Genomic DNA, 15,683 nt, shown 5'->3' on the forward strand with positions numbered 1-15,683 from the left:
GGTCGAGTGAATAGCCCACCATTTTTAGAGGTCACCTGAGGCTGCTTACCGGAAGAGGAAGTGTTGACATCTCTTATCTGTCAAAGTCTTCTATATTCTTTGTCCTTGTGGGATTTTCTTCTTTTGTTTCTTTCATTTTGCTTGTGTTTCAGAGAGAACAGAGATAAATACAAGTGTTCAGTCTTTGATTTCTAACCTGAAGGACCTGAATTTTTTAGGGTAAAAAAATCTCAAGTTATTTTAAAATGTCTTTAGAGTTATAACTGTATTTCATTTCATCATATGAATATTCCTCAGTGCCTATAACCTGTCTATGATTAAAGTCTTTCCAAATTCTTTATAGTACTTCATAAATAATTTAATCCTTAAATCTCTGTAGTATTTATTATTATGTACTTAATATGTCTATTAGGAATAGAATCCTTATATCAGGATCCTATGGAAATAAATTCATTGGGCACCCTAGACTTAGCTCTCTAGAAATTCCCGTAGAATTCTATAGGATTAAATTATAAGCCATCTGTGTACATTTCAGTGTGTCTGTAGCCTGGTGGTGGTTAATATTTCTTAAAGATCTGAGGGCCATTACAGGTAATCTTGTAGCTGGTGTTGAAGATTTCTGTAGTCCTTTATCTGGAGCTTTAAAGTAAATAGGTTTTTATTTTTTTTTTCCTCAGCTTGGCATTCTCCAGACTCTGCCCTTTTCCAGGAAGAAGAGGATATGGCCAGTTCTCTTGTATGTTTTAAGCATGTATTTGTTTCCTGTATTATTTTACAACGCAGTTGCAATGAGTTACCTTAACCTACCAGTAAGTTGGGAAAAAATGAGTCAAAAATCATGGTGAGGAAAAACACAGCTAGAAGATCAGAACCAGGGGAAATGTGAGATATGGCTATGCATAAACAGGTCCATACAGGGTTATAAAACTTGAGTTCAAATTTGAATATGATCTGGAGAAGCAAAAGCAAACTGAAACATAAAGTTCATCCGATAGTTTACACTGTTTTTGAGGAAAAAAAGCTTATAATTCAGGAAAGAAAAAAACTTTTCATTGACACCCAGATCAAAAAGAAATCCAAAACAATTCCATAATTCTAATGATTTTAAGCTCAGTTTATTAAAAGTCCTTCTTGTTCATAGATTAAAAATTAGAAGTATATGGAAGAGTAATTTGACTACTTTAAATGATCTAATATTTTCTTCAGTTGAGATTTTTAAAGTTGAGCTAAAATATATACTAATATTCTATGACAAAATTTTTTGTAGTTCTGATATCCATAGCTCTTCATGTTTTTTTTTTTTTTTATGGCCTCAAAAGATAACAGTATTCTTCATATTTTTACAAAATGACTCATTTTCCTCTGCTATTGATTCTTTTTGTTTCCAACTCTTTGGAATCCCTCATGCTCTTATATTTTAAATATTTTCCACTTCACTGGCTCTTTTTTTCTCAACTCATATTTTTTCCATCTTGAAACACACATACATACTTCTATTGACCATATGATCATGTGGCTCATCCAGTTATTTCTCCTTTTGGCAGAGTGATTTTTCTGGGCCTAGACAGACTTGGGTTCAAATCTTGGCTGAATGACTTACTAAGTGCATGATTATGGGCAAGTTTCTTAATCTCTTTGGCCTTAGTTATGTCATCTGTAAATGGAGATAATAATAGTACCTATCCCATAGGAATATTGGGAGGGCTAAATGCACACAACAAGTGCTCCATAAATGATAAATATTATTAATAATTATTAGCTATATAACTTTCTTTCATTTATTGGCCTACTTTTTTAGTTTAGCATATAAAACTGATAAAAGAGAAGATGCCTTATTTATGTTCACAAAATTAATCCTTCTCTTCAATCGACCTGCCATAAACACTGTAATAAGGCAAAACTGTAAACAGTTTTTATAATATAGAAGTACATTGGAACTTTCCAGGTGGTCCAGTAGTTAAGACTCCACCTTTCACTGTGACAGGTGTAGGTTCAGTCCCTGGTTGGGGTACTGAGGTCCCATATGCCTCAGCATGTGGCCAAAAATTAAAAAAAAAAAAAAACAACTAATAATTCTTAAAAATCAGTAATTAAGAATATAGATAATTGGGTGAAGAACATGAGCAAGCAGTTGGAAAAACTGCAAGTGGCCAGTAAATATTTTAAAATATAAAAATGTCACAAAGAAACACTGTCAGATTTGTAGATACATTTTTTTTAGATGTATTTTGAATTCATGGGTAATGATTATCCTTTAGAGGATTCCAAATAGTTCATTGTGAATTTTCTTTAGAAAGTAAAAACCTGGAGGTAACGAATTGTGATCTACTTATAGGATACTCTAAACTTTTAAAAAATTCACGTAAAAAATAAATAAATAAATTAATTAATTAATTAAAAAAAATTCATGTAGTTCCTCTCAGATACCAGAGTCAGACGTTTTGGTCTGGATTATCAAATAGAAATGGACTGCCTATATTTCTGGGCATGCAGACCTAAATTCATTCTAGAATATGGTTAAAATTATATTCCATGGCAGCTTTTATTTATATTTGAATAGACTACTTAGCAGGTAAAAAAATCTTCTACAGCAATAAGTATAATAGCTTTATTGAGTACCTATTATTTACTAGTTATTTTGTGTTATTAACTTTACATAGCTTATTTCCTGTTATCATTACCAGAAGCTTGTGAAGTCGATATTATTTTAATTTTTACAGAAAAAGGAAATGAAGCACAGAGATTAAGAAACTTTTATAACTTCATGCATCAAGTGTATAATAAAGACAGGATTCAAACCCACTCAGCCTGACTCTAGGACCACACTCTTATGATACTGTACAAATGGAAATCTACTCCTGAGTGAAGAAATGTAAATTTTGTCAATTGACTGTTCATATTATTTGTCCATTATATGTTGTTAGTCCTTTTTCTACTTGAAATTAAGGAATTTTAAGAATGCCTGCTTCAGCATTAGGATTTATGTGGGTATCTTCTAATTTATCAGTTACATATTATCATGTATCTTTTGTTGTATATAAACTTTAAATTTAAATAGTTATATCTACCCTATGACAAGTATGGCATACAATAAGAATTCAATCAAATTTAATATGCAACATTAATTTTTATTGTTGTTAAACTTGGGGGACATTTATTTTTACTTCCCTATATCACCAGTCCTGTATATGAGTGGTTAAATCTTATTATCTCCTTAGGAAAACATAGCACTGTTGAGTGACTGTTACATTCTATGGAGAACTTCAATCTTTGGTCACAGCATTAAGAGCTCCCGGTTTTGGTCTTATAAAGCCCTCTTTGAAATGACCTGTGCCACATTAATGAAATCTTCTGTCATGAGTTGCCAATGTTGTCTTTTCTAAGATATCTTTCTTAATATTACAATGTAGAGATAGTTTCTTTTCAAACCTTTGTTTTTCATATTTATCTTTGATCCACCTGGAATTTAATTTTGTAATTGATCCAAGGTAGGAATTGGCTGCTAATTATATCAGTAAAATTATTTTTACATGTAGGAGACCAGTTGTTCCAATACGGTTTGTTAAATACTTCCTTTGTGATGCCACTTTTATCATATACGTGCTTAATCATTTCTGGGCTATTTATTTTTTAAAGGTTTATTTATTTATTATGGCTGCACTGGGCCTTCATTGCTGTGCTCAGGCTTCTTAGTTGTATAGCAAGCGGGGGCTACTATTCGCTGCGGTACTGGGGCTTCTCATTGCAGTGGCTCCTCTTGTTGCTGAGCTCAGGCTCTGGGGCATGCAGGCTGCAGTTGTTGTGGTATGTGGGCTCAGTGCATAGACTTAGTTGCTCCGTAGCATGTAGGATCTTCCCTGGACCAGGGATCAAACACATGTCCCCTCTGTTGGCAGGTGGATTCTTTACCACTGAGCCACCAGGGAAGCCCATTTCTAGGCTTTTTATTCTGTCTTTAATCTATTTGTCTACATCTATACCAGTACTGTATTCTCTGTGTGGGTATGTGTTTCCATTGTTTTAATTACTTTAACTTTATAATAACCCTGTTTGATTGGCAGGGATCTGCACAAATTGTGTTCTAGTTTTTAAGAAATTTCTCAGCTCCTTTGGGACCTGTGTGCTTCTCTTTGTATTTTAAAATCAGTTTATTTCCTATCTAAGGAAAAAAAAACCCGTTGGGATTTTAGTTGGAATTGCAAAGAATTATAGACTACAGACCTTCCTGACTTACATCTGTTAAACCCATCATAATTTGAAAATATTATAAATTGAAAATATATTTAATAAATAAAATGAAATAAAAATTTAAAAAGAAAATATATTTAATAATATTTAATACAGCTAACCTTATGTTTCCACAAGTTCAGCAATGGAAAGTAATCAAGACTTTATGTGAAACCACCCACTATAGATGCAAGGCTTTTTGGAAAGCCCTTTGGAATTTATTACAAAGTTTGTGTGTAAGCAAAGGAATAAAAATGGTGATGGTTCAGGGTACCAAATCATGTGACACATGTTTACAAAATAATTCTAGAACAGCGTCACCCCCTCCTCAACTAGTTAGACCCATTCAACACTGAGGAAGCAATGTGGAGGAGGATTGGCAAATTAATTTTAATAAGATGCCCAAGTCCAGAAGATACAAATATTTATTAGTAATGGTAGATACATTCGCTGGATGAATAGAAACTTTTCCCACACAGAACAGGTCTCAGAGGTAACAAAAAACTTGCTTTAGGAGATAATCCCACATTTCAGATTATCTCAGTCTATACAAAGTGATACTGGACCTGCCTTTACCTCTAAAATTACTCAACAAGTACCTGAAACCTTAGGGATAAAGTATTCCCTTCAAGCATCATGGAGACCCCAACCCTTTGTGGAAAAAAGGAGCAATATTTTGAAGCAAACTATAGCCAAATTTCCTCCTCCAGGGAGGAATTTGGCTATAGTTCCAAATTCCACTCCAGTATTTTTTTTTTCCACTCCAGTATTCTTGCCTGGAGAATCCCATGGACAGAGGAGCCGGTGGGGCAAAGACTCAGACATGACTGAAGGGACTTAGCCTGCACATCTAACCTACCAAACATCGTAGCTTAATTTAGCCTACCTTAAATATGTTCAGAACACTTACATTGGCTTATAGTTGTGGAAAATCATCTAACACAAAGCCTATTTTATAATAAAGTGTTAAATATCACATGTGATTTATTGAATACTGTAGTGAAAATGAAAAACAAAATGGCTGAGTGGGTACAGAATAGTTGTAAGAGTTTTTTGGTTGTTTACCTTTGTGATCACCTGGCTGACTGGGAGATATGGCTTGCTGCCACTGCCCAGCATCACCAGAGAATATTCTACTACATATAGCTAACATGAGAAAAGATTAAAAATTTGAGGTATCTACATTTTCTTCACTTTCTCTCCATTGTAAAGTTAAAAATTTATAAGTCAAACTACTGTACATTAGGGACTATCTGTAATCAGAGAACAATTGAAATATTTTTTCTATCACAAAGATGTTACACTTTAAGAAAATCCACTAATATAATTTGTCATATTCAAGAAAAAATATAATCAGCTCCATAGAACTGCTAATTTTTCTTAAATCAGAATGTGAGACTTTTAGAAGGATTTGTTTTTAATTTAAATTATTTATTTATTTTACAGGAGGATATATTTATAAAATAGAAGTAAAAGGATACTTCCTTAACATGATACTTAAAAAAATTATTCTACATACATAATAAGCTAAAAGCCAGAATCATATTTACTGTGGAAAATGAGACATATTCCTACTAAAGTCAGGAATGTGACCAGATTGCTCATGCTACCACATTTATTTACTAAAATTCTATATACATATAGGGCTTCCCTCGTAGTTCAGTTGGTAAAGAATCTCCCTGCAATGTAGATCTGGGGTTTGATTCCTGGGTTGGGACAATCCTCTGGAGAAGGAAATGGCAACCTGCTCCAGTATTCTCACCTAGAGAATCCCATGGACAGAGGGTCCTGGCAGGCTACAGTCTTTGGGCTTGCAAGAGTTGGACATGACAACAACTAAACCACTACCACCACTATATACATATAGAAAAAAGAAAAAAGATAAAAGTTGGGAAGGTGCATACAAAATTATTATATCTAGATGATACATTTATGTGTGTGTGCACCTGAAGATGAAATAAGAGAATTCAAAACAGTATGGACACAAAATTAATATGCAAAAATTAATAGCATTTCTATATATTAATACAAACCACAACCAGTTCAGAAATAAAATGGAAGCTGGGAATTCCCTGGCAGTACAGTGGTTAAGACTCAGCACTTTCACTGCCATGGTCAGAATTCAGTCCCTGGTTGGAGAACTAAGATCCTGAAAACTCTGGGGTGCAGCCAAAAAATATATAAATTTTAAAAATGAATAAAATAAAATGGAAGAAAGATGTTAAGAGTAGAAATAAAATCCTAAAGGAAAAAAAGATGCATATGGGAGAAAGAAACCTTTAAAACATTACTGAGACCTAGAAAAGGATTTGAGTAAATTTTTAATATATACTTTTTAAAAATAAAATCATCATTGTTAAATCAATATGAGTTCTCTTTAATCTTCAGATTTATTGAAATCTCAGATATTCTAAATATGCCTTTTAGAATAAGGCAGTTTTGTTCAAGCTGAGTGTAGAAGACATTTGGAAAATAAAAATATATATAATATCCATGAAAAAATACTGTGTGTTATGCTCCAAGTTTTAGAAAGAATAACATTTATTTAATATTTGTATAACTTTAAGGAAAAAATATCCTTTTACAAAAAGTTGCCAGTCAGCATATACACCATAGAATTGACATGTAATTACCTTTATGCCTTCACTGTAAACTTTATTTTTTAAAAAGATTTATCATATTAAGTATCTTAAAAATGAAGAAGAAGGAGACTGCTGTGATTACCAGCAGGACCTCTAGAAATGTTAAGGCTTCCTGTTAGGGCTAGGGTGATTCTCATCTTTTTCTTGGTAGTGTCTGATAGGAAAAGGCACAAAAATTTAATGACACAAACTAAATTTATGTTTTTTGACAGTCCCCTTTGTTCCTTGCTCCAAATATGGAATTCTTGGCATATGTGCATGTAAAGAGCATCAATATTTTAGGAAAATAGACTTTGTTATAAAGCACTGATTCATCATTGTATACAGTTAGAAATTAACCCATATTTACTTTTGTTACTTGTTTTACAGTTTCTGTCAGGTCTTTTTTGATATGAAATTTATCCTCATACACTAGTTAGTGGGAAAGATGTTCTAATGGTAATTTACCAGAGGTAGTGAAAAATACAGTTGTTCTTGTTCCCTATTTTTTTAATGGTTCATATTCCATGAAAAGTGAAAGTGTTAGTCACTCAGTCATGTCTGACTCTTTGCGACCTTACGGACCATAGCCTGCCAGGCTCTTCTATCCTAGGAATTTTCTAGGCAAGAGTACTGAAGTGGGTAGCCATTCCTTCTCCAGGGGATCTTCCTGGCCCAGGGATGGAACCCGGATCTCCTGCATTGCAGGTGCATTCTTTACTGTCTGAGCCACCAAGGAAGCCCAATAAGGGTTATTTATTCCTGGAACATTTATTAAATGGTTACTGGGTGCCAGGCTCGCTTCTGAGTTTTTCACGTTTTTTTGGTCTCATTTAGTCCTCATAACAACCCTTTGAGGAAAATGCCACTTTACGGATGAGGTTCAAATTTGGCTATTTGTTGAGTTTACACAATTAGTTAAAAAAAGAGAAAAGAAAAATAATTTTTGGCTATGCCAAGAGTCTTACGGGAATCTTAGTTCCCTGATCAGGGATTGAACCTGGGCCAAGGCAGTGAAAGAACCAAGTCCTAACCACTGGACTTTCAGGGAATTCCCACACAATTAGTAAATTTTAAGGCCAGGATTTGAACTCATGATGTCAGATTCTGCAGCCTGTTGACCAGTAAAAATATCTAAATCCAGTTTCATTTTGAGAGCTTAGTTCTTTGAAAAATTTTCAATCAAGTATGTATTAAACCAGGTTTCTTTTCCGCTTTTCTGCTTCTTTTCTGAGTAGAACAACAGGTCTTTATTGTTATGCAGGTTGACTTTGTGGACTTTGGGCTCCGCTTTGGGCTGCAGATCACCTGGTCTTGACATAGGCTGTGGGATGGGCTCCCAGCTCCTCCAGGTTGTGTTCATTCAGGTGAATGGGCAGCAGCTTCCTGGGGCAAGCTCTTCACTTGTCCGATAACTGGAGTACAAGGACCAAGTCAAAGGGTGTGTTAAAATACAAAATTCAACTTGAGTACATTTTGAAATTCTTACTGGCTTTATTCCATGATTCATGAATCAGAGAACTTCCAGTCTAGCAGATATACAGGAACTTTGAGGAGCTATACCAAGTTAATTTTACATACAGAGGGAGTGGGGCAAGGAAGTTACAGTAGCCAAAAGCAGATTGGTTCTGGCTGGATTACTTTCCTTTAGGGGATGATAGGGTCTATCAGACAGATTACTTCACTAATGATCATCAGGTGATTTCTGCTTGACTAGTTTAATAGTCCAGTTCTAGGAGAGGCTGAAACTAATAAAGTCTCAGTTTGGTGACATGAGGCTTAGCATAAGTGACTCCATTTTGGGCCTGTTGTCTTGTTTTTAACAGATGTAAGCATTTTTCTCATGAAAAAGTATTGGGTTTTGTCAAGTGCTTTTTTTGCATCTGTTGAAGATGGTCATATGAATTTGTTCTTTATTCTGTCCGTATTGTGTATTACATTAGTTTATTTTCAGATGTTAAATCAGTATTGCATTCCTGGGATAAATCCCACTTGGTAATGGTTTGTAACCATTTATATATATATGTATATTTTGTTTGCTTTTAAAAAGCAGTTTCAAGTTCACAGTAAAGTTGAGAGGAAGGTACAGAGGTTCTCCATATACCCCTTGCCTCCACATGTGCATAGCCTCCCCCATTATCAACATCCCCCATCAGAGTGATACAGATGTTACAATTGATGGTCCTATGTTGACATATCATGATCACCCAATGTCCAATAGTTTACATTCAGACTCACTCTTGGTGTTGTACAATCTATGGATTTGGACAAATGTATGTACATGTATATATATGTGTGTGTATATATATGGGGGCTTCCCTGGTAGCTCGGTTGGTAAAGAATGGTGTGTGTGTATATATACATATCTGCCTGCAATGCAGGAGACCAGGGTTTGATCCCTTGGTCTGGAATATCTCCTGGAGAGGGGAATGGCAACCCACTCCAGTATTCTTGTCTGGAAAATTCCCTTGACAGAGGAGCCTGGTGTGCTACAGTTTATGGGTCACCAAGGGTCAGAAATGACTGGGCAACTAACGTATACACACACATATGCATGTATCTATCATTATAATATCATACAGAATTTTTTCCCTGACCTAAAAATCCTCTGTGCTCTGACTAATTTCTTTCCTCTTCTCCAACCCCTGGTATCCACTAATCTTTTTACTATTTCTATAGTTTTGCCTTTTCCACAATGTCACGTAGTGGAATCATACTGTAGATAGCCTTTTCAGGTCAGCTTCTTTCACTTAGTTACATGCATTTAAGATTCCTCCATGTCTTTTCATGGCTTGATAGCACATTTCTTTTTAGCACTGAGTAATATTCCTTTATCTGGGTGTACCACCATTTATTTACCCATTTACCTTCTGTCTTTATTACTTCCCTACTATTCCCATGTCCTCTTTCTTATTAGATCACACAACTGCTTGGAAAAGTTCTGAGCCTGTGAATCATATATGTGTCACCTCTGTCACAGCCCAGTGAAAATCGGTGACAACTGTTTTCAGCTCCATGCAAAATAAATGATGAATTAATAAGTTTGCTGATTCCATATAACTCACTCCTACAGGGTATTTCTATTATGGTATATTTTCCCCCACAGTATAAATACAAAATTAAGTATTTAGAAATTAGAAAACTTGATAAATGGTATCTGATCCCTGGATACTACTAAATGAGTTCTTGCATGTTTTGATGACAGTGTTTAGCTTTGATGACTTCAAATTGTGTTTTAACAGGAAACAGTGACATTTAAGGATGTGGCCGTGGACCTCACCCAGGAGGAATGGCAGCAAATGAAACCTGCTCAGAGAAACTTGTACCGTGATGTGATGCTGGAGAACTACAGCAACCTAGTCACAGTGGGTAAGGGTAGCTTTGCAGTCTGACACAGAATTCTGTCTTTGAAATATGTGAAGATTTCAACTTGCCGTATGTCTTTAACTAGCATTTCCTTTCTTCATATGATTGTATGTGCTAGTCTTTAGAGTAAATGCATATTATTTTGTGTCACTGGGAAAGTTCCTCCCTCATCTTTCATAGGCCCTCAAGTCCCCAGGACTCAACCCAAGATCTGGATGGTTGTCTCCAACATTAACATTCAAGTCCTTTGCTGTCTCTCAAAATAGGTTGTCAAGTCACCAAACCAGATGTGATCTTCAAGTTGGAGCAGGAAGAGGAGCCATGGGTGGTAGAAGAAGAACTGCTTGGGAGGCACTGTTCAGGTGAATAAGTGAAAAGGCAGGTCTGAGTGAGAAAGCCACATAGCAGTTGTTCAGGAGGTTGATACCATTTCACATTTTCCAAGATTTGCTTAAGTCTTCTAGAATGACAGAAGATATGAATGCCTTGAATTATGGTGACACTTCTACATACTATTCTTATGTTGCAGCTCTTCCTTTTTTCAAATTTTAACTACTAAAACTTCCTAGCTCATTTACAGCCTTACTTTCAGGATTAGTGTCCCTTTCTATGTATGATCCTTAAGCTTTCTCATTCCTTTGTATTCACAAGTTTTCTTTTTTTGTGTGTTCACTATTTGAATTAAATTTCCTTTCTTTTCTTCATTCTATTTTGAAAAGCTTCAGATTTCTTTTGTAACAATAACTCACACTTTCTGTTGTACTTCACAACTCTCACAATATAGCTTTGAAAGTCTCTGACTTACAACTTGTTACCTCCTCCTTGCTTATTCACACCTTTCATTCCTTTAATTTTTTTGAAATATAATATATGCACCCTTGGTTGAAAAATATTAGCAATCCAAAAGGTAACATTAAAAAGTGAGTCTCTCTCTTACCCTTCACACTCAGTCCCTTTCTTTTCCAAGTTAAGTACACTTTTTTTCAGAGTTGTGCTGACTATTCGTATTTATTTCACCATATGAATTTTATTTTTTTAATCTATTTTTTGTTTATTTGTTTTTTATTTTAAGGTGGAAGAGTTTATTAAAGGAATTATGGAATTTTTTTTTTTTTTGGTCTGTGCTGAGTCTTTGTTGTTATGTGGGTTTTCCTCTAATTTCAGCAAGCAGGGGCTTGCTTCTCTTCTTTGGTATACACAGGCTTCTCATTGTGGTGGCTTCTCTTGTTGCAGAGCACGGGCTCTAGGGCACTCAGGCTTCAGTAGCTGTGGCTCTTGGACTCTAGAGCACAGTCTCAATAGTTGTGATGCACGGGTTTAGTTGCTCAACAGCATGTGGGATTTTCTCAGATCAGGGATCTGACCCCATATCTTCTGCATTGGCAGGTGGATTCTTTACCAACTGAGCCACCAAGGAAGCCCCTTCACTGTATGAATTTTAGACTTAACTATCTATTTCCAGAGAAAAACCTGTTGGATTTTTTTCTGGGAATGTGTTAGAGGTATAAATGAACTTTCAGAGAGCTGACATCTTTATAGTGTCAAGGTTTTCTATCCCAGAACGTGTTCTCTGTCTTTGTTCAGATCTGCCTGTTTTGTATCCTTCAGAAATGCTTTCCAAGGTTTCCTTTATACCTTTTGTAAATCTCTTGCTAAGTTTATACCTAAGCAATAGATGAGAAAAAAAGCAGTGCTAACGGAATTGAAAAGGACCCTATAAAACCATCTTTATTTAGAGATGATAAGATGATATCCCTTAAAACACAAGAGAATCAACTTCAACAAACTTTAAGAGAATTCAGTGATATGGTCAGGTATCAAATTAATAAGTAAAAATCAGTTATTTTCATGTATACTTCAACAACCAAGTAAAAGATAAAAGCAAACCACATTAATAGTTGTAACAATATAGATAAAATACTATTCTGGACATGGGCATAAGACAATAAAAAAAAAAAGTCCTGTCTTCAGGGAGCTTATAATTTAGTGGGAACTAGAGTTCCTGAGATTTTGATTAAGAAAATATCTTTAAAAAAAAAAACCTTTATATTTAGTTGATAGTTGGCTATGTAGAAAATTCTTAGGCCATACTGTCTTCTCTAGAGGTTTTTATAGACAGTTTCCTGAAGACTTTAGATAGTCCTCTACTGCTTCTTGGATTTGAGTGTTGCTTGGAGAAATCTGAAGCCTGATTGTTTTCCTTCATACATGACTTGATTTGTTTGTCTGGATGCCCATAGGTTGTTTTTCTTTAAAGCTTTAGAACTTTATGAGGCTTATTGATCAGTCAATATCAGTTTTTCCTTTCAGCTTGTATATTCATATTTTTTGGTTCTTGTAGTGTCATACAGATCTGAATAACTGTCATTCCTCATCTTTGAATAAGGATATTTTCTGCTGGACCCACTGTTTACCGGCGAAGTATTGGAGATTGTCTAGAAAAATACTCTGAGCTAGTAGGATGCCTCTGTTGCTTGTATCGACTTCCTCTGTCATACAGAGTTTTGCGTTAAGAGTTGGTTTGCCCTTTACTTCTTCTGAATCAGAGATTATCAGTTGCATGCTTTCTCTAACACTCTTCTACCTTCCTATGTCAATATCCTGCTTATACGAGAATAATAGCTATTTGCATCTCTGCAGAATTTGCGTCTATTTAGCTCTGTCTTTCCTACCTTTTGACAGGGCCAGAACAAGATGATTATGTTCCACCAGGCAGTCTTAACACATCCAGATTCCATTGTTGTGAAAAAGGACTCATTCATTCTGTCCACAGAGTGTGCCTTCTGTTTTGGAGAACTGTTCACTGTGCTTTCTATCTGAGACAAGAAATAACAGCCACTGTCTCTTAGTTTCTTTCCCATCTATTTCTGTCTATCCTCTGACTTTCCTTATACTTTGGAATTGGAGTTTATCTCCCTTTTGGTATAATTGAAGACATATTTTGTTTTCTGTTTATTCTTCATGTCTGCAGAGAGGAGAGAAGATAGAGATGTTTAATTCCACCATGTTGAAACAGGAGATTCTCTTCTGTATTTGATCCTATGGATCACCCTTCTTGGAAATGTCTTCTTTACTCTTCTCTATAGGATTCTGATTTCTTCTCCATTTGTTTATTTTTTTCTTATTCCCTTATGAACTGTGTTTTATATAATTCTTCTTCTCCAGCCCTCAAGAACATTACTGAAACTAGTTTTAAATTATATATGGACTCCTTTTTCCTTTATGTATCTTCATGATGTAGATGTGTTCCTGCCTTCAAATCAGTATATAACTCCAGACTTTAAATTCATCCTCTTTTTTTTTCAGCCCCACTCTTTTCCCTGCCTTTCAAGTACCTAAATCCTCCATTTGTGTGTGTGTGTGTGTATGTGTTTGTGCTGCATGGCATGCAGGATCTTAGTTCCCTGACCAGGGATCGAACTTGCACCCCCTGCAGTGGAAGTACAGAGTCTTAACCACTGAACTGCCAGGGAAGTCCCCCCACTGTAGCAAATTTCTGAAATGTTATCAATAGAGCAGTAGGAGAAATATTCAAAAGTAATTTTTGGTCCTCCATTTTAGAAGTTTGGAAAGTTGATGAGCAGATCAAGAAGCAACAGGAAACCCTTGTGAGGAATATCACATCCATCTCCAAGAAAACTCTGATTAAGGAAAATGTCCTTGAATATAAAAATGTTGCAAAAGTATTTCCTCTGGACTCAGACATTGTTACTTCAAGACAAAAGTTCTACGAATGTGACTCACTTGATAAGGATTTTGAACATAGTTTAGACTTATTTAGTTATGAGAAAGGCTTTATGAAAAAGAAAAGTTATGAATGTAATAAGTATGGGAAACCATTTTACCATTGCTCATCCCATGTCATAACCCCCTTTAAGTGTAATCAGTGTGGACAGGACTTTAATCATAGATTTGACCTCATCAGACATGAGAGAACTCATGCTGGAGAGAAACCCTATGAATGTAAGGAATGTGGAAAAGCTTTCAGTAGGAAGGAAAATCTTATTACACATCAAAAAATTCATACTGGGGAAAAACCATATAAGTGTAATGAATGTGGAAAAGCTTTCATTCAGATGTCAAACCTTATTAGACACCAGAGAATTCATACTGGAGAGAAACCTTATGCATGTAAGGATTGTTGGAAAGCCTTCAGTCAGAAATCAAATCTCATTGAACATGAGAGAATTCATACTGGAGAAAAACCCTATGAATGTAGGGAATGTGGAAAAGCCTTCAGCCAGAAGCAAAATCTTATTGAGCATGAGAAAATTCATACTGGTGAGAAACCTTATGCATGTAATGAATGTGGTAGAGCTTTTTCTCGGATGTCATCTGTTAATCTACACATGAGAAGTCACACAGGGGAGAAACCCTATAAATGTAATAAATGTGGAAAAGCCTTCTCTCAATGCTCAGTATTTATTATACATATGAGAAGTCATACAGGTGAAAAACCCTATGTATGTAGTGAATGTGGAAAAGCATTCTCTCAAAGTTCATCCCTTACTGTACACATGAGAAATCATACAGCTGAGAAACCCTATGAATGTAATGAATGTGGAAAAGCCTTCAGCCGGAAAGAAAATCTTATTACACATCAGAAAATTCATACGGGAGAAAAACCTTATGAATGTAATGAATGTGGGAAAGCTTTTATTCAGATGTCAAACCTCATCCGACACCAGAGAATTCATACTGGTGAAAAACCCTATGCATGTACAGTATGTGGGAAAGCCTTTAGTCAGAAATCAAATCTCACAGAACATGAAAAAATTCATACTGGAGAGAAACCCTATCATTGTAATCAATGTGGGAAAGCTTTTAGTCAGAGACAAAACCTCCTTGAACATGAAAAAATTCATACTGGAGAGAAACCATTTAAATGTAATGAGTGCGGTAAAGCTTTTTCTCGAATCTCATCCCTTACTCTTCATGTTAGAAGTCATACAGGGGAGAAACCGTATGAATGTAACAAATGTGGAAAAGCCTTCTCTCAATGCTCATTACTTATTATACATATGAGAATTCACACTGGTGAGAAACCCTATGAATGTAATGAATGTGGAAAAGCATTCTCTCAAAGAGCATCCCTTTCTATACATAAGAGGGGTCATACAGGTGAGAAACGCCGAGTGTATTAAATGAATAAGACTTTCTTTTAAATTCAACCCAAGCTTTACTTAACTTTAAGATACCTTGGCATAATCTAAAAAAAATGTGCAAGATTCTTATGAAAAAATTGTAAAGCTTTATTGAAAGACAAAAGATTTGAGTAAACGAGAGAATGTAGATGGAAAAACCCCATGTTATAAAATATCTGTTCTTCCCAACTTAATCTATAGACCTACTAGAGTTCCAAACATCTAACAGGAATTTTTTAGGATCTTTATAAAATGATTCTAAACCTCATATGAAATAAAAGTCTATGGATTGCTGAGATAATACTGAAAAAGAACAGAGAGGACA

General features: G+C 35.2%; 1 protein-coding gene and 1 non-coding gene across 2 annotated transcripts in view; one reads left to right on the plus strand and one right to left on the minus strand.

Moving 5' to 3' along the window:
- LOC110123647 (zinc finger protein 568-like) overlaps nucleotides 1-15,327 on the plus strand; it is a 22,840-nt gene extending 7,513 nt beyond the window's left edge. Inside the window, 5 exon segments of the mRNA XM_020871769.2 lie at nucleotides 678-736; nucleotides 10,091-10,217; nucleotides 10,481-10,576; nucleotides 13,776-15,166; nucleotides 15,168-15,327. Coding sequence (XP_020727428.2) covers nucleotides 678-736; nucleotides 10,091-10,217; nucleotides 10,481-10,576; nucleotides 13,776-15,166; nucleotides 15,168-15,239 — 1,745 coding nt within the window. The 3' untranslated portion in view covers nucleotides 15,240-15,327.
- Nucleotides 3,203-3,330, minus strand: LOC139030094 (small nucleolar RNA SNORA25). Its single transcript, XR_011482407.1, has one exon. It is a non-coding gene; the product is annotated as a small nucleolar RNA SNORA25 (small nucleolar RNA).
- Nucleotides 15,328-15,683: the final 356 nt, after the last annotated feature.

This window comes from Odocoileus virginianus, chromosome 20, assembly GCF_023699985.2.
Source record: "Odocoileus virginianus isolate 20LAN1187 ecotype Illinois chromosome 20, Ovbor_1.2, whole genome shotgun sequence".
NCBI classification, from domain to species: Eukaryota; Metazoa; Chordata; class Mammalia; order Artiodactyla; family Cervidae; genus Odocoileus; species Odocoileus virginianus.